We start from the raw sequence: 21,247 nt of genomic DNA on the forward strand, positions 1-21,247 counted from the left end.
GTTGCAGTACAGGGCTCCAGACTGCTACTAAAATGGTCTATCACATAAAAAATTAAAAATAAAATTCAACACCGCCTATTTGATCGTTCCCAGGCCATGCTGTAAAATGATGGCAGATTTACACATGACAGGATGACTTGAAGTAAGCGTTTTACTTTTTTTTTTTTCATTCTTGTGTGGCACTTAAAAAAAATATTATTTGACGCCTGTTGTTTTTCTCTTGGGAGCCAATGGCTGCTTAATCGATTTTTTTGTCTGGAGCCCTGCAGTACACAGTGAAATGACACAACGTTCCTTCAGGACCCTGGTGCTCCATAAAACAACATAGAGCTACGTAACAGAACACAGAGCTAAGGCCTAAAGTAATTTGTCCTTGCCACATAAAGTGCAAACTGTGCAGGACAAAGACAGTTCAAACAAACAGTGGGACAGATACACAAAACACAAAATAGCGCCGGATAGTAAAACTACTGTATAATATAATATGTTATACAGTACAATGTGCAACAGAGAGAACTGTGAAGAAAAGTGTACTTGTAAACATGAACACCATGTTGTGCAAAAACAGCAGTAGCAGCAATCAAGAGGAGCAAAACAGCATGTAAACAGTATAATATGATCAATATAATATGGCTGGTGCTGAAGACATGGATGTGTACGAAGTGAAGTGAAAATGTAAGGTAGACAAATTACAGACGGAGAGAAAAAAGAAAACAGAAGCTATTTCAGGCCATTATGTGAAGCCGAGAGAAAAAAAAGAAGTTGACCTACTGGAACGTTAAATATATTAATCGCACTATATTGAGTTGCAGGCCTACGCATGAGACGTGGCCTCAACAGATGGTAAGCTGATAGTTTCAGCCTCCACAGTGTGGCATCATTTCCCCACACGAGCTTCGTCGGGATGTGACAGAACAGTTCACACACGATATTCACACAAATCTCTTGGGCCTCGCTCCTTTTTCATTCACTCTGCTGCGGTCGTGTGAATGAGCGTGTGAGGCTCTAAAAACCGAGCGCTGGTGATTCGAACAAGTCACGTTGGTTATCATACATTCCGAACCTTAGGTGTGGTGTGATAAGCTCTTCAAGCAGCTATATATATATATATATTTATTAGCTATATATGCTTCGGGTGAACTTTTACATACTTATACATTGCATTACGCAATATAAGTTTTCAAGCGCATTATACATGAATAAGCTTTACATTATATTCATTAGCAACAGTTCATTTTCTTACAGCAACATTCTAGCCGCGTGTTACTGTGTATTGAATGACATTGTGGCTATTTATGTCTCAGATGCGTATGTGACGGGTGCTAGCTGCGTTTTGTGCCAAATAACGGGGAGTGTGAGAAAATGCTGAGTTGTACTGGCGCTGCATTGCTCTGTTGGGTTTAGCCGGATTACATGGCTGCCTGGATGCATCACGTTCACCCGGTCCACACAATGCAGCGGCTTCGGCTCACACAAACGCATACGCGCGCACACACTCATTATGTAACACTACTCGGGCTCCGGATTGACCTCCGTCTCGATGTGAAAGCCGCGTTGCTACGTTAGGGAAGTCCTGAGCTGTGTTTCAGATCAAACTTATTTTTTTGAGTTCCAGTGAACAGGAACGACAATACAATTGAGTTTTAGCAACACACAGGCGCACACGCACACACGCACACACACACACACACACACACACACACACACACACACACACACACACACACACACACACACACACACACAAAGCTGATAGAGGAGCCCAGGCATTGTGTGTGTACTGTGGGTTGCAAAACTTCTCATTTTTAATTATACTTGATCAATATTTTAGTAATAGTAATTTTTTTATAGTTAAAGCTAATTTCCATAGTTCTCTCCATCTCAATGCAAAAATAAATACAAAAATACTTGACCTGGTTGCCATTGGTAGACGAAGAACATATACCATGTACTTAAATTAAAATAGAGATGCAGTAGGTAAATGTAGGTAAGTAAAAAGTCATTTCACTTTGAAATGTAGTAAAGTAAAAGTCTCCCAAAATGGAAACTTCTTAAGTACAGTAACGCATTACATTTACTTTGTTACTGTCCACCACTGCTGGTTGCTCAGTTGCAATAGGCGATTTAAAAAAATGAGAGCGCACAAGACACTCTCTCGCTTTTTATAATTTTTTCGAAAGACAGAGGATGCAATGTCTGCATATTATTCAATATTGGATGACCAAATCAGAAGGTTGTGAATTCAAATCCAAACACTTCCAAGTTGCCACTATTAGGCCCTTGAGCAAGACCCTTAGCTCTCAACTGCTCTACAAAAAAGAGTGAGCTAAATGAAAATCAGGCTGTTTGCCTAATGCTGTACATGTCTTTGCTGTTACAGCGAACGTCTCTGCTTGCGCTGCTGACTCTAAATTAGCTGAGTGGGGTTGGATAGCGATGTGCCACCCCCCGGCTGCTAACAGTGGAATTCACTCTGGCTGCAAAACAAGGAAATGAATGACTAATGATTCATTTTATTGAGCTTAAAAGGACATTGCAAGAAGAATTCCTTCAGGAACGCGAGCAGTGGAACAGCTATACACAGAGGGTTGCAAATGTCCGAATTGCTAGGACTGGAAACATGGGAATGAATGTGAATGAATTGGGAATTTAAAATCGTGCAGTATATTTTTGGTTAAAACCACAGGATTTAATGCAATTTGAGTTGCGTTTCTTTACTGCACATCCATCAATCACGTGCACACTTACTGCAGGGCTACTGAGGCCACACCCCCTACAGGCACCATGCATTCCTCCATAACATAACACAGATTATTTCTTGAATCCTGCACGTGTATTCAGGTAAAATGACAAATATCACAGACATTTATGTTTAAAACTTCCTTGTGCTGTGTGTAAGATACTGTGCAACAAAATTATACTGACGAAAATGTCATTTTCTAAAATCTGTATTATTTTTGCAGTTCCCATGGAAGTGCCCATGGAAAGCTTCGGGGGGGAAAAAAATCCGAAAATGAAACAAAAAATTTCGCCCCTTTGCAACCCTGTCTACACATTATAAAAATTTGTTAAAAGTTCATTATATAAAAAAAAAATGTATTTCATTTCAAAAGATCAATGGCTGAAACAAGAGGAAAAGCTAGTATTTTTATATTAGTAATGTATTTTGGACCTTCTCACCATGACCACCGTCAGGAAAAGATTATGGAAATGATATTGCTGTAAGAATGTAACATGATGAGATGCAGTGAAGTTACAGGTGTTGATGTGGCGTGTGCAGCGCTGAGAGAACTCAGAGTTCAGTGTCTGTCATAACGAACGCATGTAAACGACTTGAGTTTAGACTCTGGTGGTGAAAGAGAGCAAGCCAAATAAAACACACTGCTGCTCTGATACACACCTCACTGGTACGGAAGATGAGGCGGTATTGGTATTGGTCCTTCAGGTCTTTGGTGTCGTCCAGTTTCTCTCTGCGGATGCTCAGAGCCACGGGCCCCAACTTCTCATCCGTTCCAAAATAGTTCCAGTGCTCTAGAGTGAGAAAGAGGCAGAGAGAGAGAGAGAGGGAGAGAGAGAGAGAACAAAAGGAAAAAAATAGGTGAGAAAGAGCAACCTAAAAAAAACATATAATAAACAATAACCTGCCGCATCTAGCAAATCTTTTTATACCACATTGCTGTCGATTTCTTAAATCTGATTGGTTAGATGGTGTTCATTATTTTATAGTGTACTTAAAGCTACATTTAAAACCATATTGTTCTAATGTTATCAATTCTAGAGCAACAACTTGAACTTGAACAACTTGAAAAAAAGGTATAATAATTGACAGTTTTTGGTAAGGACATAATTATTTAACATTTATAAAAGTAGTGTCAATAACAGGAAGTTTTCTATTGTGTCTTTAGGACAAAGGACATTTAGACATTCGGGAACTTATTGATTCTTAATCTTAATCTAAACGAAAAAAACGGATAAAAAAAAGTCAACGCAAATGTCCACATCTGACCCGTTTATGTAAATGTCCACAGTTGACGTCAATGTAAAAAAAACAAACAAAAAAAACAAAAAAAAACATTAAACTTAGATTAAAAGAACAATGTGTCATATGAAAAAAAAAAAGATTTATTTATTGGTGCAGTGATATTTACAGTAATATAATAGGAATAAACACTTTGGGACATAGTTATGCTATATGTGTCTCAGCTTTGTGCTGAGCCAAATCACACCACCTCATTGTTAATTATATTCCCAAAACCTCATGCCCTGTTGCGCCAGGACATAAATGCCAAGGAGTGAAAATATTCAATCATTTCAGCTGTTTTTACTTAAGGAGGGGCACCTTATACTCTGAAGCCACTTACGGTCCAGAGAACACGGTAAACACGAGATGAAGGAAAGGACACAGAGGGTAAAGAAAAGAGATTAGTCCAAATTGACTAAACTTGAGAAGGTCATGTTCGGTGGAGTGGCATTAACATACTGCTTGTTTAAAATAGGCGGACGTCTTTTTCACTGCAGACCTTAAGAGCATTCCAGGGCAATGCGGCACTGTTGACAAAGCACTCGACACGAGAGCGCACGGATATAGTGACCTTAAATAGTCTCGCGCACAAGCATTATGTGGCAGATCTGTAGAGAGAGAGAAAGAGAGAGAGAGAGAGAGAGAGAGAGAGAGAGAGAGAGAGAGAGAGAGAGAGCACGTTCGCTCGACACGCTTTCCTCCAGCGAGTGTGTGATTTGTCACCGACCGCTGCGGCAGACTGGGATTTTGTTCCCTCCGTCTTAAATGTCGCCACTGAGACATCTGTCAGCCCACGGTTCGAGTTCAGGATATGGCTTCTGGAGTTTTGGATGAAACATCGGAAAATCGGAGATGAGCGAACGGATATGAAATACTTCATTTAATCAAGGGCACGAAGGACGCAGCGCTCCTCAGACTGCGATTGTCTAGACAGGGCAGGACTGCTGCGTGCCTGGCACACGCATGCAATCGCAAGCCAAACACACATGCATACACACACACCCTTTAACTGTACAATTATTAACACTATGAAACATTGCTTACCAGGTGTGGCTACCTGGCATCATTAAATAAAGATCATGAGAGCGAACTATTTGAAAGATTAATAATCATATAATTTCCCTGTGGATTTATGGCGTAGTAAAATTGATATTGAATACACAGTGTTTCTGCTGTTCCTACTTTCAGCAATCTTTGATCCACTCGGAGAGATTCCTCTCTCGGAGGAATATTTCAGTTGCAAAAAAAAAAGAAATGGACAAATGCATCAGTTTTCTTTTCCTTTTTTTTTTTTTATGACGTCAGTATAAATGTCCACACCTTAAATGTCAATATAAATGCCTATTCCTGTCATATCCATGTAAATGTCCACACCTGGCATGTCAATATAAAGGTCCATTCCTGTCATATCGATGTAAATGTCCACAGCTGGCAAGTTCATATAAATGTGCACACCTGGCATGTCAATATAAATGTCCATTCCTGTCATATTCATGTAAATGTCCACACCTGGCATGTCAATATAAATGTCCACACCTGGCATTTTTATGTAAATGTCCATTTCTGTCAAATAAATGTAAATGTCCACACCTGACATGTGCATATAAATGTCCACACTTGACATGTCAATATAAATGTCCATTCCTGTCAAATAAATGTATACACCTGACATGTCAACTTAAATGTCCATTCCTGTCATATCCGTGTAAATGTCCACACATGACATGCCAATAGAAATGTCCACTCCTGTCATAATAATGTAAATGTCCACACCTGACAAGTCAAAGTAAATGTTCACACCTGACATGCCAATGTAAATGTCGTAAAAGCAGAGATGCCGCTTATTTCTAGTGCCCTGCCCATTGTCTCTTCAGCTCGCATGACTTTTGGAGAACTCGCTATCTGCAAGGTTTCGGCTAATTTTGTTAAACAGTTACAATTAAGTTATTTTTGGAGCGTGCGGTTGGAGACGTTTACAGCGCTGGCATTTAAGATTCCGCAGATGGATTAACATTTGGAAGGCAGATGTACGTCTAAGTTTGGGGTAAAGCTGCAAATGTGAGTGTGACTGCAGGTTGCTGGAACGTACTGCTAACTTAAAAAAAAAAAAAAGTTTTAATAGCTTGTGATAGGAACAGCTCAAAGTAAAACAAAATAAAATGTTATGTACCCATTGTAATACAAGAAATGTAATGTTTTGCATTTCTTCCCCCTAATATTAGTTAAATTGTACTGAACCATGGCTTAAAATAGAGGAACGTACAAAACCGTGGACTTTGTGTGCCGTTACACCTATGGTTAATAACCTCAAAAAGACATTTAAGTGTCTTTATGTGACACTTTACTGAAAACAGTTCTGACAGTCACTTTGAAACCAGAATCATTTAACACTCAGCTAGAAGGTGTGAGCCAAACTCTGATGCAATTAACTGTAGATGTTTCCCATGTAAATTACCAAGAGGTTTTTTTTTTTAGATAAAGATTGCTATAGTATGAATGTCTATGTGAACATGTAGAAACAGGATGTACATTATACCTTTCTCGTGAAAGTATTCACGGTAATATCGGGCTCCCAGATCCACATGCTCTATGCAGTGATGCTGCAGTCTGTCCATGCGTGTGGCCTGCTCTTCTTGGCGAATCTCCAACACAGCCACGCTGGCGTTAGTACAGCGCATACGCAGCCTGGCCTCTCCGCGCTCCGCCCACGAGCTCAGGAAGCTCACGTTGCGCTCGCCATAACTCCCGGTCTCGTTCAGGAAGTTGGGGCAGGTAAGCAGTAGCTGTTGCTGAGGACCTGAGTTTAAGCTGTCCGGTCCTGCTGAGTCCAAGGCTTCTGTGGCCAAGGTAGATCCCTCCATTAAAAAACTTAAATCATCCGTACTAGGAAAGGTAGGTTCGGCTCCGCCCAGAGCCAGAGCGCGAGTCACAGCCAACGAGACGGCCGAGGATGTGGCAGACGCTGAGGATGCCCCTGTGGCCGTGTTACGTCTCTGAGCTGCGTAGCTGCGCTTGGCGGCTGCCTCGTGTAGGTCAAACATGAGGCTTTGGGCGTCGTAGTGCGCAAAGCTGCGAACACACAGCCAAAGTTTGAGGGAAGTTTCAGACTGTCGTGCGTCCTCGGCGGACGCTTCGGAATCCCCCTTATTGGCGCTGCGTAGCTTCCGAAACAGGGAAGAGGTCCCAAGGGATGATTCTGTGCCGCCACTCTTTTTGCGCACCCGGCTCTCGGGGCGGTCTTCCGAGCGAGGGATGGAGGGGGCCGGAGATGGCGATGAGTTGAGCGAGAATTCGGCTCGCAAAAGTTCTCCCAGCCTGGCAGGGGCAGCACTGCGCTGGTCCGGCATCTCCTGCTGGAACTGACTGAGCATGTCAAAGAAGCTCTCCTCGGGCACGGCTTGGACATTGATGGATGACGTGCTGCCGTAGACCCGGAACAGACGGCCTTCCGCTTCAGTTTCATCCTGTTCACTCAGCGTGATTTCACTTGTCGATCGCTGCTTCAGTGGAGCGAATCCCGGGACCCGGAATCGTGCAGGGGAACCTGGGACTTCCCTGAGAGCCCTTCCCTCTCGAAACTCTGCATCTTTGCTGCGCCCTAGTAGTGGCACCCTCGCCATATCCCCTCGATTAAACCCCTCCTCTCCGTTACTGCTTTCTGGGGTCACACCTTGGCCATTTTCCAGCACTGATTCTCGGGACTGAACCCTCCTTGGAGGCCATTCGGCAATGCGAGCCCGTACGCCCATCTTGGGCACGGAGACACGAGATAAGTTGGCCTCCGCCGGAGAGGTGTGGCCATTGTGGAGCGGCAGACGTAGATGAACCGGGGGAAGGGGCTGAGACAGGGGGCCGGGGTCTCTGTACACGTTCATGGCGCCCAGTGCAATATCAGGGCTGTAGGATGGGGCAAAGGGGAGAACAGGAAAAGCTGTAGCAAAGAGTGCATCCCGAGCTGAGAGGAGCGAGCAGGAGCTCCACACGCTGGCTTTGTCCTCTGCTTCCTATGCACATGTTGTTTCAGTGGGAAAGGACCACGCCTCCCCTGATAGACCTTGACGAGTCAGAGTGTAGTGTTCACTTCTGGCACAGACCTGCAGAATAAAAACAACACAGAATTCTGTGAAACATCCATAATGTCTGCGAACACAAACTTTACATAAGAGTCTGCTGAAAGTGGACTTAAATATAGTTAAAATAAAGCTACATTTTGCTACTGTTAGGGGTCACCACAACAGATCATCTGTCTCCATACCCCCCTGTCCTCTACATCTGCCTCTTTCAAGCCAACTGCCTTCATGTCTTCACTCACCACATCCATAAACCTCCTCCTTGGTCTTCCTCTTTTCCTTCTGCTCCATCCTCATCTTTCTTCTACCGATATACCCCATGTCCCTCCTCTGCAAGCTAAAGCTAAATATAGGCTTAAATAGGCAATTTGAACCATTTTATACTGTGCTTATAACATTACCATTTTTCCACAATAGGGATTTAAAAATTAATTTACTTTACATATGCCATTTTCAAAATGTCTCTAAGCTTTTAAATCATCAGTAGGAAGATCTAGTTTTTGACAAAAAAAAACAACAAAAAAAGAAAGAAAGACTGAAGCTAAAAATGGAAGGGGAAGGATTTCGAAGGCAGATTTTTGTCTTGTGCTTTTATGCTAATCTCGCTTTTCCTCTCTCCTGGCACACATATCAGTAATTGCAGTAAAAAAAAAAAGAAAAGAAAGAAAAAAAAGAAGAAAAAAAGTCGCATGGTCCAGTCTATCTCTTGAAAACCTCACATTGAAACAAAAAGGTGGCTGTGTTTCGGCTTTGCACTGTTTGTCACACAGGTGCAAAAAATGTTTAAAGTGGAGTGTTGAGGCTGTGTAGTGGCTCGGCGGGGGCTTTTCCTCGGCCAGCTGCTTTCCGAAGCAAAGAGAATGTGCGCTGGTCTTGTCAGGCTGGTGAGGTATGTGAAAGGTGCTGACGGATTTAGGACCATGTGAAAAGTGACCCGTAACTCGTGTAACTGATGGCGACATGACGGGTGATGATCAACATGCCGAAGCACCTAGTGGTTACTAAACATAATCTAAACTCCAGATTAGTAGAGCGGTAAATGTAAAAGCCAGATACAGCTGCTAATCTCTGCAGATGTTGAACCACCTAAGACCATTATTACTATAAAAGTCCCCTGCATTGGGCATAATTCAGAGACCCAGAGGTGCTGTGATGATTTATGTGGAGCAAAAGGGGTTAGAAAAAAATTTTCTTGTGCTTTCACGATCAGAGAACAGAGTGAAGGAAATTCAGAGAGTTGTTATATAGGAGGTAAAAGCCTGTGCGAGAGACAGAGAGAGGGAGGGAGGGAGGAAGAGAGAATCTAAGTCACAGTGACAGGCTTTAATATTGAAGTCAGACGGGATCAGGCTTCAGCACATCGCCGCTGCTATAAAAAGCTCAACTCGGCATCGCCTGTTCTTTCTACTTAACCTTTTTTTTCCCCCTTTCGTCTTTTTTGCTCTCTTCATCTATGTGCCATGCGTTTATCTGATAAGCTCTCAGCATGGGGCTTTGGATTGAAGAGGAAGAGGAAAAGACAGAAAGCCACACTACTGAGAAAAACATGCCAGGAGCCACAGAAGCAGGTTTAAACTATCCGGTGACGAAGCTATTTCAGTCCTCACAGTACACGTGCTCACTTCACACACACAGTTGTTGCAGCCTGGCCATAGTCATAACAAACGAATGCAATGTCCATATTGATAATTCAGAGTTTTTTAATAAATTTACAATTATTTTGCAATCAATCAAGCTGTAATTATTTTTTATATAATTTAACCTGTTGAAATAATGATTTACTTGATAATAAAAATTTAACCTCAATTAGCAAACCCATATATTGTCATAGACACCATACGGACAAAAGCATAGGAAATTTCCTACCATATGTGGTTCTTCCCGTTACTTCAAGGAGGCACATAATAGTATATAATATCTTTGGATGCAGTAGCATGAAATTCTTCCCTTAACTTGAACTAGGAGACCCAAACCTGTTCTAGCATGACAATGCCCCTGTGCACAAAGCCAGCTTTATTAAGATGTAGTTCACATGGGTAAAAGATCTTGAGTGGCCTGCTATTGAGCTCTGAACTCAACCCTACTGAACACCTGTGGGATGAATTAGAACTAGGGTTGGAAAGGGGTGTAAAATTTCCAGTAAATTTCCAACAACGTTCCATGGGAACATCATCTGTTGAATTTTGGAAATATTCCATTTTGGAAACTTAACAGGAATTTATTGGGATTAATTAGAACTTTGGGGAAATGTATATTAACTGTATCATGTATATAAATAATCACATTTTGTTTGGACATAAGATGACATGCATGCAAACAAATACAGATGTAAAAATAAAATGAAATTTTTAACAGTTAGTCTAATTTTGTTGCATAATATTTTACACAGAGCGCAAGGAAGTTTTAAACATAGACGTATGTAATATTTATGTAATTTACCTGGACATTCATTTTTTTCACATTATTTTGTGTGCAGGATTTAATTTGTGTGCTGTGTGCATGTGATTGTAGGTAGAAATTGCATTTGATTGTTTTAACTAAATTAAAGTTCCCTGTTATTGGCTAACCTGCAAATTTGTAAATTCCCAGTTTATTCTCATTAATTCCTGTTCATTCCCATGGAAAGTGTAAAGTATTGATAATTCCTGGAATTTTGCAACCCTAATTAGAACGCTGACGCCTCCCCAGGCCTCCTCACCACTCCCTACTGTACATCAGTACCTGACTTTACTAACACCTTGCGGCTGAATGAGCACAAATCTCCACAGGCACACTCCAAAATCTAGTGGAACATCTTCCCAGAAAAGTGGAGCTTATTATAAGAGCAAATGGGGACATACAAATCTCATAAATAAAGTCTGGATATATTTTAAGCCATTGCAATGAATACCGTAACTGATGGTGTCTAATCACACTCGTATAAGAAAGTGACAGCTGAAGGTGTCTCCCCCCAACCCCTGTTTTAACAGCCACTGCATTTTTAAACACATTTATCAGCTGGTCAAGAGCCAACCCTTTATAAACCACATACAGTCACTTGCTGAATTTCAGCTACATTTATTCATGAAAGAGATCTGAACGACACCAGGTCAATTGATTACACTTAAGAGAGCCACTGCTGAGAAGCTCACTGAGTTTTTTTTTTTTTTTATTGCTGTGAGTTATGCGTCTGCCAGCAACAGGCAGTGTGTTTCAGGCAATCGCTCACACTCAAGGCCGGCAGAGAGGCGAGGAAGGAGGCGGAGATGCCTCGTTATCTCTGACGAGGGGGACTGTGACCTCCGGCAAGGTCAGCCAGGGGAAGAAAGCACAAAGCCCTTCCTCCTGGATTTGGCTTCTGTCGCGCCACATTACAACAACAGCTGCACGAAGAGGAAGAAAGGCTTCTTTCTCTTTCCTTATTTCTCACACTCGCTCCGACTCCCTCTTCATTCAGCATTTGAGGAACTTGACTGCGAGTGCTGATTTATTTTATGTAGCACAAATGTAGTGAGGGAAAAACAAAACAGCCAAAACATGCCTGGTGCCGTAAACAAAAAAAATTCAACACAACAAATACATATTTAGCCCCTCCCTCTGTCTGTGATTGGTCTAAATATTAAATAGTTATATAAATCAGTAGTACGTTCAAAATCGTACGGATAAACTTCCGCTGCTATCACTGCAGCGATATTTGTGGTGTGTTTAACGGGTGTGTTACAGAAGTAGTGCAAAAACAATCCGAGGACTCAAATTATAGCATTGTGGGTTAATGCTAAGAAATACATTTTCACACAGCAATAACCCGCAACGTTTGTCTATTAAACCACCAGCCATGTTGGACAACCAGACGGACTTTTTCTTTCGTGCAGTGTTCGACTAAAACTTGTAACTCCAATTCATTTCATTTATTTCACTGAGAAGAAAACTGGCGCTCATCCACGTGCTGCCACATACATATATACTGTACAGATTATACATTACCATAGTGTAAATTGCTCTGTTTGCTAAATCATATGTGTAAATTATTAACAAAGTACAGTATACTACCTGATACTGATCACCATTCTTTAAGACATGAAAGACACTTCAAAATAGTCCTTCACGTACTCTTCATTACTTTAACCTGCGACCACACGCAGCATGCACGAGTCAGCCATAATGATGGCAATTACATCTTCTTAGTCATGACTGATAGCTAGCAGCTTAGAGATGATGAGTTCATTTGATGATGTGATGACACGCTTAGCACTCCACCTTTCTCCTTACACACACACACACACACGATAAACAAACACCTCATCACTCGTATGATAGTAATAATCAGCTTTTGTTATCCGGTGATCTTTGTTTACAGCTGGCTTTTTTTTCTTTCCTTTTAAGTCTCCCCCTCATTTTTTTCCTCATTCTTTTCAACACCTTTAGAGAGAATGAGTATGTGTACATGATCTAGAGCCAGGGAATTTTACGTACACACACACACACACACACACACACACACACACACACACACACACACACACACACACACACACACACACACACACACGCACACACACACACACACACGCACACACACACTTACCTGCTGAGCTGTCAATCAAGCACCTGCCTGTATGTTTTGTACATTTCCTGTCTTGCAGTTTGTGAAGCTCCTGGTGCTTGCGGCTGTCTTTGTTTATCGAAATCGCCTTAAATTTGCAGCTGAGGTAAAGCGGATCAGTCTGCGGTAGCTTGCAGCATTTGATACAATATGCACGCAATCTTCCACAAACAAAATTGTTTTCCGTGTCTTAAGGTGACATCCGAGATCTGATCCAAAACAAAAGGTATGACGATGCTAACTGGGTGTGTGTGTGTGTGTGCCAATGTTAACGACCTTTTTTCCGTGTTTGGATTGCAGTTTTTTTATTATAAAAACACATGCAGGAATCACCCCGGGTAATGTGTGTGTGTGTGTGTGTGTGTGTGTGTGTGTGTGTGTGTGTGTGTGTGTGTGTGTGTGTGTGTGTCAGTCTTGGAAACCACATCTAAAAAAACATCTAAATAAAATAATAACGACATCACGTTTTCCGCCAAATTTTGTTAGTTTGCGTGACGATTTTCTTCAAAACTTGCTCAAGGACCAGATGGTGGAGGGTCGACGTTGTCCAGATTTGGAATGAATACTTAAATAATATATTTTTTTTAACATACATGCTGTAGAGACGATTTTTCATCAACCATATAAGGAGCCAGTTAAACAAACAGGGTTGTAAGAAAAGTCAGTTCATCTACAATCTTGCAAGCCTTGTTGGCAAAACAGAAGTGAGCTTAATTAGTTCAGTTTGCAGTCAAACACTGTCTAAAAGTCACATCACTTTAACAGAGACTTTATGAGTTTATGAGTTGTCTCCGAAATGCACATGAGACTGTGAAAAGGTTAGCCGGGATAATACCTATATAATGCATCCCTTTCCAAGTAATATGCATCAATAAGGCATAACATTACGACCGCATCTAACCGAAACCAAGAACAGATCTGAGTACGTTAAAGCGTTTCATCGAGTTTATTACCTTTTTGTCCGCCCTTATCTTGTGCCCAATTCAACTACTCATTCTACTTGCAGAAAATATTTTCTCAGCGAAGAAAAGGTGTGCATGATTAAAAGTGTAGCAAACAAGCATGCAAGTGGGATGTACCAACAACCGGTTTTCTTCATTCATTCTATCACACAAGGAGTTGTGGGTAATATTAGCTGGGGGGAAAAAAAGCATGAAATAGTTTAACTTCTGTGTAAACCTCATATGCCCGATTTGTGTTTCAACATACTACGATTTGAGACGCAATAATTCTACTCCTTTTAGAGCAAAAGGTGAATTTTGATGCAGCATTAGTATAGGTTATGGGTTACAAACTTACTAATGATCACGAATACTGTCAAGGACGAGGTAATTAATATGCCTGCTATCTTCGTCCCATTGTACAGAATACATACTACATCCTACATAAGCACTGGAGACGTCCCTATACAGCAGAAAGCCTGGAGTGTTTTGTTTGACATGTAACAATCCTCTGTAAACCCGATTAAGCATTTAAAACTTCATGTGATCCGCTGTGCATCGTCTAATGTACACTAAATGGGCAAGTTTGTGGACACATCCCATTACATTAATCCCCATTTGTTGTGATAATAACCCCCACTTTTCTTAGATGTTCCACTAATTTTCAGAGTGATTTGTGCTTATTCAGCAACTCTGGGTGAAGACACCTGGGGTGCAGTCAGTGTTCCAGGTCTGAGCTCTATAGCAGGCCACTCGATATCTTCCACTCCTCTCCTCTCAAGATTTTTCACTTTTCTAGGTTGTGTGAAAGGAAAATGTAATGCTTGTGCATCCAACTGTGTGGTAAAAGTTCGAAAAAAACCTCTTATGGCTGGAAAAGTTTCAATACTTTTGTCCATATAGTGCATCATATGCCACAAATGTGTGTGATATTAACAGATCTTATACGAGGTGGTATTAAAGAGACTAATGGCGCTAACTGGTGCTACTCTGACCATGTCTGCGATTACATCAAATAAAAATTCTGGCTGAAAATGGGAAAATCTGCCTCAGAGACGTTTGACACGGCATATGTTTGACGTATGGCGATGCTGCGGTGAGTCGTATGAGGCATGCCTTATTTTTTTTTATAACTTTCTAACCTAGAGCGTCGATTCAGTAAGTAAGAAGTCGTCAGTAAGTGCTCGGGATCAGTGCTCTGATACAGAACTTCTTTTTTCTGCTCTTTTCTAATGGTATGAATGTCATTACTGTCGCATCTGGCAGAACGAACCACTCACCACCCCTGACCTTTAACACACAACATATGTAGCACTGGGCTAATCGCTTTAGTGTCAGCATGGATCATTGTTAGGATTCGTTAGTAAGAACGTTAACCCTGTGGATGTGTTTCAAATGGACCAGTGGGCACCTTCCATTTGAGACCCATTTGCACACTGACTCGACAGCTGCAGAGAAATGAATGCGTTTTATATAATTCTGGCACCCTTCTGAGCTCCATACCTCCAGATCTCTACAAACCTTCCTTCTTTCTTTCTGGCTTCTCCCGTTAGGGGTCGCCACAGCGGATCCTCCGCACGTTTGATTTGGCACATGTTTTACGCTGGATGCCCTTCCTAACGCAACCCTCCCCAATTTATCCGGGCTTGGGACCGGCACTAAGAGTGGCTGGGGATGGGTCCCTGACCGGGAATCGAACCCGGGTCGCAGCGGTGGGAGCGCTGCATCTTAACCACTAGACCACCAGGGGCTCCAGATCTCTACAAACAAACCTTTTAAACACTGATACTACAGAAAGGCATTTGCAATATGCAAACCAACCCTGGGACCAAGCGGCGAAGATTTTACTGCGTGCGTGTATAAATAACACGTCACAGCAGGGGTTCGCCGATGGATTTTTAATACACTGCAATTCATATCGCAAGCACAGGATCTCTGTAAATGCTACGTGCCGACTCGTATCTCATCGGGGGGCAACATGCATTATGTGCAAAAGAGAATGGCTCTCTGCAATAACAGCATAAATCTCTGGTGCAGATACCTGTACTGGAATCTCATATACACACCATACACACTCATACACAATCTCTTCTTCTTTATATTAGCTCAGAAGCTGCTGACCTAACCTGCTCTTTGGGCTCCACCTTCCGAATTTGCTGGTTTGTTCTTTATTGCCAAGTCATATTTTACTCCACGCACTGTAGTTGTCAGAAAACAAAACAAACAAACAAAAAAAAAAAAACCCCGGATACGATCAGCTAAAAACGAGGAGGGTGTTTTCTGTCTTCGGAAGTGTTGGAACCTGAAACAGCAGCTCGTCATCTAAACACAAACATCTCGCCTGCAGGTTGAGACGCGTCGCGCCTGGAACATGCAGATCACCCGCAACAACACACAAGAGCGGAATTGAGAACTGAGCTCTTATCACTGTTTTACCACGTCATACATAATACACTAAATAGACCAACGTTTGTGGGCACCTGCTTTTAAGATTTAAATGTGATTTTTGAACAGCCCATTCCACAGTTAGTCCCCATTTGCTGTTATAATAACCTCCAATCTTCTAGAAAGATGTTCCACTAGAGTGTGCTTTTGGGAATTTGTGCTCATTCAGACACAAAGTCAGATCGTGATGTAGATGAAGTGAGGAGGCCTGGTGTGCATTCAGCGTTCCGTTTCATCCAAAAGGTGTTCAACAGGGTCGAGGGTCAGAGCTCTATGGCGGGAAACTCAAGATCTTTCACTCAACCAATATAAAGCATACCCTTCCTCTTCTTCTTTATCTTTTGGCCACGGCGGATCATCCTTCTCCATACCCCCCCTGTCCTTTACATCTGCCTCCTTCTAACCAACTACCTGCATGTCTTCCCTCACCACATTTATAAACATCCTACTTGGCCTTCCTCTTTTTCTCCCTCCTGGCGGCTTCATCCTCAACATTCTCCTATCAAACCAAATAAGGCATACACTATATGGACAAACGTTTGGCCTTTCCTGCCACCTGACCTTTTCTGCCATATCTGATTCTTTTCCAAACTGTTACAGCAAAGTTGGAGGCACACAATTGTATAGGACGTATTTGAATGTGTTTACAATTTTGCGTTTACTTGAACTTGGAAACCCAAACCAGCTTCAGAAAAATATGCCCTACTGAATACCTTTAGGATGAATGTGAACACTGGCTGCACCCCAGGCCTCCTCACCTCAACTACATCAGTACCTGACTTTACTAACACCCTTGTGGCTGATGAACACAAATGTCCACAAGCACACTCTAAAATCTAGGGGACTAGAGGACTTTGGCATATCGAGTATATTTATGGTGCTTGCTGGAACAGGTTTGGGTCTCCCAGGTGAAGTGAAGGAAAAATGTAATGCTACTGCATCCAAAGACATCCGATAAAATTGTGGTTACAGTTTGGGGAAGAACCACATATAGTTTGGAAAGTAAAATGTCCCAACACTTTTGTCCATATAGTGTATAGACTGTAATGTAAAATTATATATAATATACACCTCATGTTATATGATGATTCGAAGCTGCTTTACTGCCAGTGAAAGACGTTTCAGTTTGGTACACATCCACCACCAGAACCAGTATTATAGCCTTCTTTTGATGCTGAGTCCTGTGCGTGTTGCTCGTTAGCCCATCTTTTCTCTTTTGTTTTTGTCACTTCTTCAGGTAGGATGAATTTCCTGTAAATATGGTCATAATTAGAGTGCAGGTGAGCTGCAGGAAGTGCTGCCCCAGTGTGTGGGGGTGGAGATTAGAAGCTCGGCTTGACACACAGGAGCAACTAATTAGCCCCTCTCGAGCAACTGAATCGTCCTGCGTAATCACCGAATCTGTACCGTTTACTTTCTACCAGTGTTTTGATGTAAAAAAAAAAAAAGGAGTATTGGTTGCCATAGAAACGCTGTGGTGGAACGACAAGATCGAGGACGTTAGTGTGCCTTTAGCCACCATGAGTGACATCCGCCAGGGTAAACACCAATACACACACACAGAGAGAGAGAGAGAGAGAGAGAGAGAGAGAGAGAGAGAGAGAGAGAGAGAGAGAGAGAAAACAAGAAAGAAATTGAGAGAGTAAGAAAGACAGGGAGAATGAGAGAGAAGGTAAAAGAGAAAGATAAAACATTAACAACTAAATCACGTCTTAGCTGCAGCTCGAGTGTGTTCTACAGTGTCTGTATAATTATGGTGGGCTTTACGGAGGAGCTTCATGATGTACTTTCCACCAAACACCCCATGTGTACTAAACACACAAACACCTCATTTCAATACAAACCTGATTTGTTAGTTCGATTTGTGCTTTATTACTTACATGATGGATTGGGACGGGGCTGAGTAATTACATTACCTCTCTTCCCTGTGCAACACTAATCCGATCTGAATAGTGCTTTATAAGAACGAAGGTCCGGCTTCAGGGTGGCGTGTGGTGCTGTTTGAGCTCTGCAATGTCCTTCTGCTCCTCAAACAAATCTTTAAAGAGGGGGAGACTGTTTAAATTTAATCTTTGGCTTTCTACCTTAAGGTGTGATTCGATTTGGAACGCAGCCACAGAAACTCCCTTCACACCTTTACACGAGAGGGGGAGAGAGAGAGAGAGAGAGAGAGAGAGAGACACTGGAAAATGTTTAGAAGGCATTTCTGAGTTTATGGAGCACATACTGGTGCGAAATAACGTTCCTATGCTGAATAATGACACTTTGTGTGTGTGTGTGTGTGTGTGTGTGTGTGTGTGTGTGTGTGTGCCTTCGGGCACCTCTGCACTGTGTCATTAGACAATAGAGTCGCAGTAAATTTGATAAGTGTGAGCTGACAGCTGCTGTTTTTGTCTGCGTGTACTCAAAATGCCAAGCTAACCGGTTTCTCTCTTCCTCACGCACACATGCACGCACGCACGCACGCACGCACACACACACACACACACACACACACACACACACACCGAGAGCTCATTCCTTACACATTGCAACTCGTACATGCGGAAAAGATTAGACTGTGCTGTGTGCAATGGAGGCGAATATTGATTGTGTGCCACCGTCTCTCTTTCTTACACGCACGCACGCACACACACACACACACGAGTGGAGGCAAGGATGCCGTTCTCTGTTACACACTCCATTATTACTTATCAATTCAGTTCTAGTTGCTCCGTACAAGTCATGCTTTATCATATTGTGTGTGTGTGTGTGTGTGTGTGTGTGTGTGATGACTTTGCCCACTGTACAGATCACATAAGCTAAAATTCCATCGCTATAGCAACACGGCACAACACATTTTTTTTTTTTTTACCAAGGATGCCCTGACTCAGAAAGCCCAGGGCAAAGTACAGGGATGCTGAGGTATTTTTCTCTTACACACACACACACACACACACACACACACACACACACAAACACGCATGCACACACACGCGCATGCACGTGTGCCTTCCCAAAATGCTGCAAGAACACTGTTGCCTGGCAACCAGCAGATATTGATGCTAGCTATTATAAAATTATAAACAAATTGAACTGACTAGCTGTTAAGTCTTTACCTTTAAAAGTGCAAAAGATAAAAAAAACGAGACAAAATATGTTCAATGTGGTGGAATCAGAGCTCTATAGCAGAAGATTCAGTCTATGCAAAGCATATCTTCATGGAGCTAATTTTGTGTGCAGGGACATCATCATGCTGGAACAGGTTTCCATCTCTTAGTTCGAGTAAAAAGAAAATCTCATTCTAGCACATGATATCACAACAACTGCATGAACAGCTGTTTATTTTGGCTAACAGTCACCAATGTTAAATAAACGCGCAAACCCGATCGACTCATGAGATCAGTACCACTGAGGAACTGGAGCTGTCAGAATGACCAAAAAAACAACCTGTGGCTCACATGGCATCTCATACATGTGCACATGTGAACACGTGGCTATTAACCGATTGGTTAAATCGAGCAGCTGTCTGAGGTAAGTGACTCATTTTGAGTGCATGTGTGTGCACTGTAGCTTAGGTGCATTCCGGAAAAAATACGACGAATCACCATGACACCGAGAACAGGCCGTAATTAAACGTGGGGAAATGTGGTAATTAAAAATTGCTCACAGACAACTAAACAGTGTTCAAATTGCTGGACTGAAGTAGAAGCATCGTTCCCGTGCCTGTCAGTCTTAGCGCAGGAGGCATTGGCCTGCTTGTTTGTAAGTCACAGTGAAGGAAATGTGGCCTCTGTGTCTGTCATTCTGAGGGAAAAATGCCTGGGCAGTCTTAATAAATGAGGCATGACGTTTATGCCTGTCACTCTCAGCGAAAGTGGTATGACCTCTATGCCTGTCAGTCTCAGTCATGGAGGTGTGGCCTTTGTGCCTGCCAGTCTCAGTTAAGGAGGTGTGGTCTCTGTATCTGTCATCCCATTAAAGGAGGTATGCCCCCTGTGCCCATCAATCCCAGTAGAGGAGGTGATGCCTCTGTGCCCATCAGGCACATTAAAGGATGTGCCTATGAGTGCCCACCAGTCAAAGGTATGCACTCTGACTCAAAAAATCCCAGTAAAGGGGGTGTTGCCTCAGTGCCCATCAGTCTCAGTAAAGAAGTTAAACCCTCTGTGCCTATCTGTCCCATTAAAGAAGGTATACCCTCTGTGCCTATCAGTCCCATTAAACACGCCCTCGAGATATAAACTACAAGCATCATGAGAGACTTTTGACCTACGAGCGTAAATAGACAGTAGAAGGAGCCAGATCCCAAGGACCACACAGATACAAACAGTCAATAAGATGCTTTTTGTCCATAAAACATTGGTTGGCTTATATATAAGCCATATAACTTTTTTATCAAAGTTGCCTGTGATAAAAAAATCCTTTCTTTCAAGTAAAACAAGTCTGGAAGCGCAACATACGTCATTGTGTGTTTTGTGCATGTCTTATAGCATGCACACAAAAAATCTAGCCCTTCCAAAATGGTGGCTTGATCCAATAATGCAATGCCATGTGACAGATTTTTAAGCCTGATTGGTTACCCTGTTGACAAATTATACCCTAATACAGACTGAGTGAAGGGAGAACTAAGTAGTGTGTGTGTGTGTGTGTGTGTGTGTGTGTGTGTGTGTGTGTGTGTGTGTGTGTGTGTGTGTGTGTGTGTGTGTGTGTAAAAGCATTAAGTCATTGCAGGAAAACCCAGGAGGATGGTCTTACTTGCTTTCCTCTTAAATGCTAATAAGGGATACAGTACTAAGCCAGATTCCTGAAATAAAATGCTCTAAGGGGCTTGTTCTTGTGTGCATTAGGAGGGGTCTATGCAAGGAAAGAAACCTGGCTGGAATTTCCACAAAAAAAAAAAAAAGTCGATTGAGCATTTTATTCAGCATGTAATGCAAAATCCTTTATAAATATCAAAACAAAACAAAACCAAGTACACGTTCTAACATATCAAATATACATGATAAAATAATCCCAGTTCTTGTGCTTTTATATGAAATCATAAGCATGTGGCCAATTTAGGAAAAATAATGCTTCTGATGCAATGATTTGGCAACAGTAGCGCTTTTATAAGAAGGGATATAAATCGCTTTCCGAGTTTGACCTCAGCTTTGATAAACAAGTCCTCCGGCAGGTAATATCTTAGTAAAGAGACGAGGACACACAC

The 21,247-nt window shown here is 42.1% G+C and overlaps 1 protein-coding gene and 1 long non-coding RNA gene across 2 annotated transcripts in view; both read right to left on the minus strand.

Moving 5' to 3' along the window:
• Nucleotides 1–18,326, minus strand: part of LOC310732595 — a 113,536-nt gene extending 95,210 nt beyond the window's left edge. The window contains exon 1 of the long non-coding RNA XR_014535528.1: nucleotides 16,827–18,326. This is a non-coding gene — a long non-coding RNA (uncharacterized lncRNA). The remainder of the gene's footprint in view (nucleotides 1–16,826) is intronic.
• Nucleotides 1–21,247, minus strand: part of sipa1l3 (signal-induced proliferation-associated 1 like 3) — a 97,982-nt gene that overhangs the window by 33,193 nt on the left and 43,542 nt on the right. The window contains exons 3-4 of the mRNA XM_083552842.1: nucleotides 6,558–8,115; nucleotides 3,401–3,531 (exon numbers count right to left, since the gene is read on the minus strand). Coding sequence (XP_083408968.1) covers nucleotides 3,401–3,531; nucleotides 6,558–7,896 — 1,470 coding nt within the window. The 5' untranslated portion in view covers nucleotides 7,897–8,115. The remainder of the gene's footprint in view (nucleotides 1–3,400; nucleotides 3,532–6,557; nucleotides 8,116–21,247) is intronic.

The sequence above is a fragment of the Silurus aristotelis genome (assembly GCF_946808225.1).
Source record: "Silurus aristotelis genome assembly, chromosome: 10".
Lineage (NCBI taxonomy): Eukaryota > Metazoa > Chordata > Actinopteri > Siluriformes > Siluridae > Silurus > Silurus aristotelis.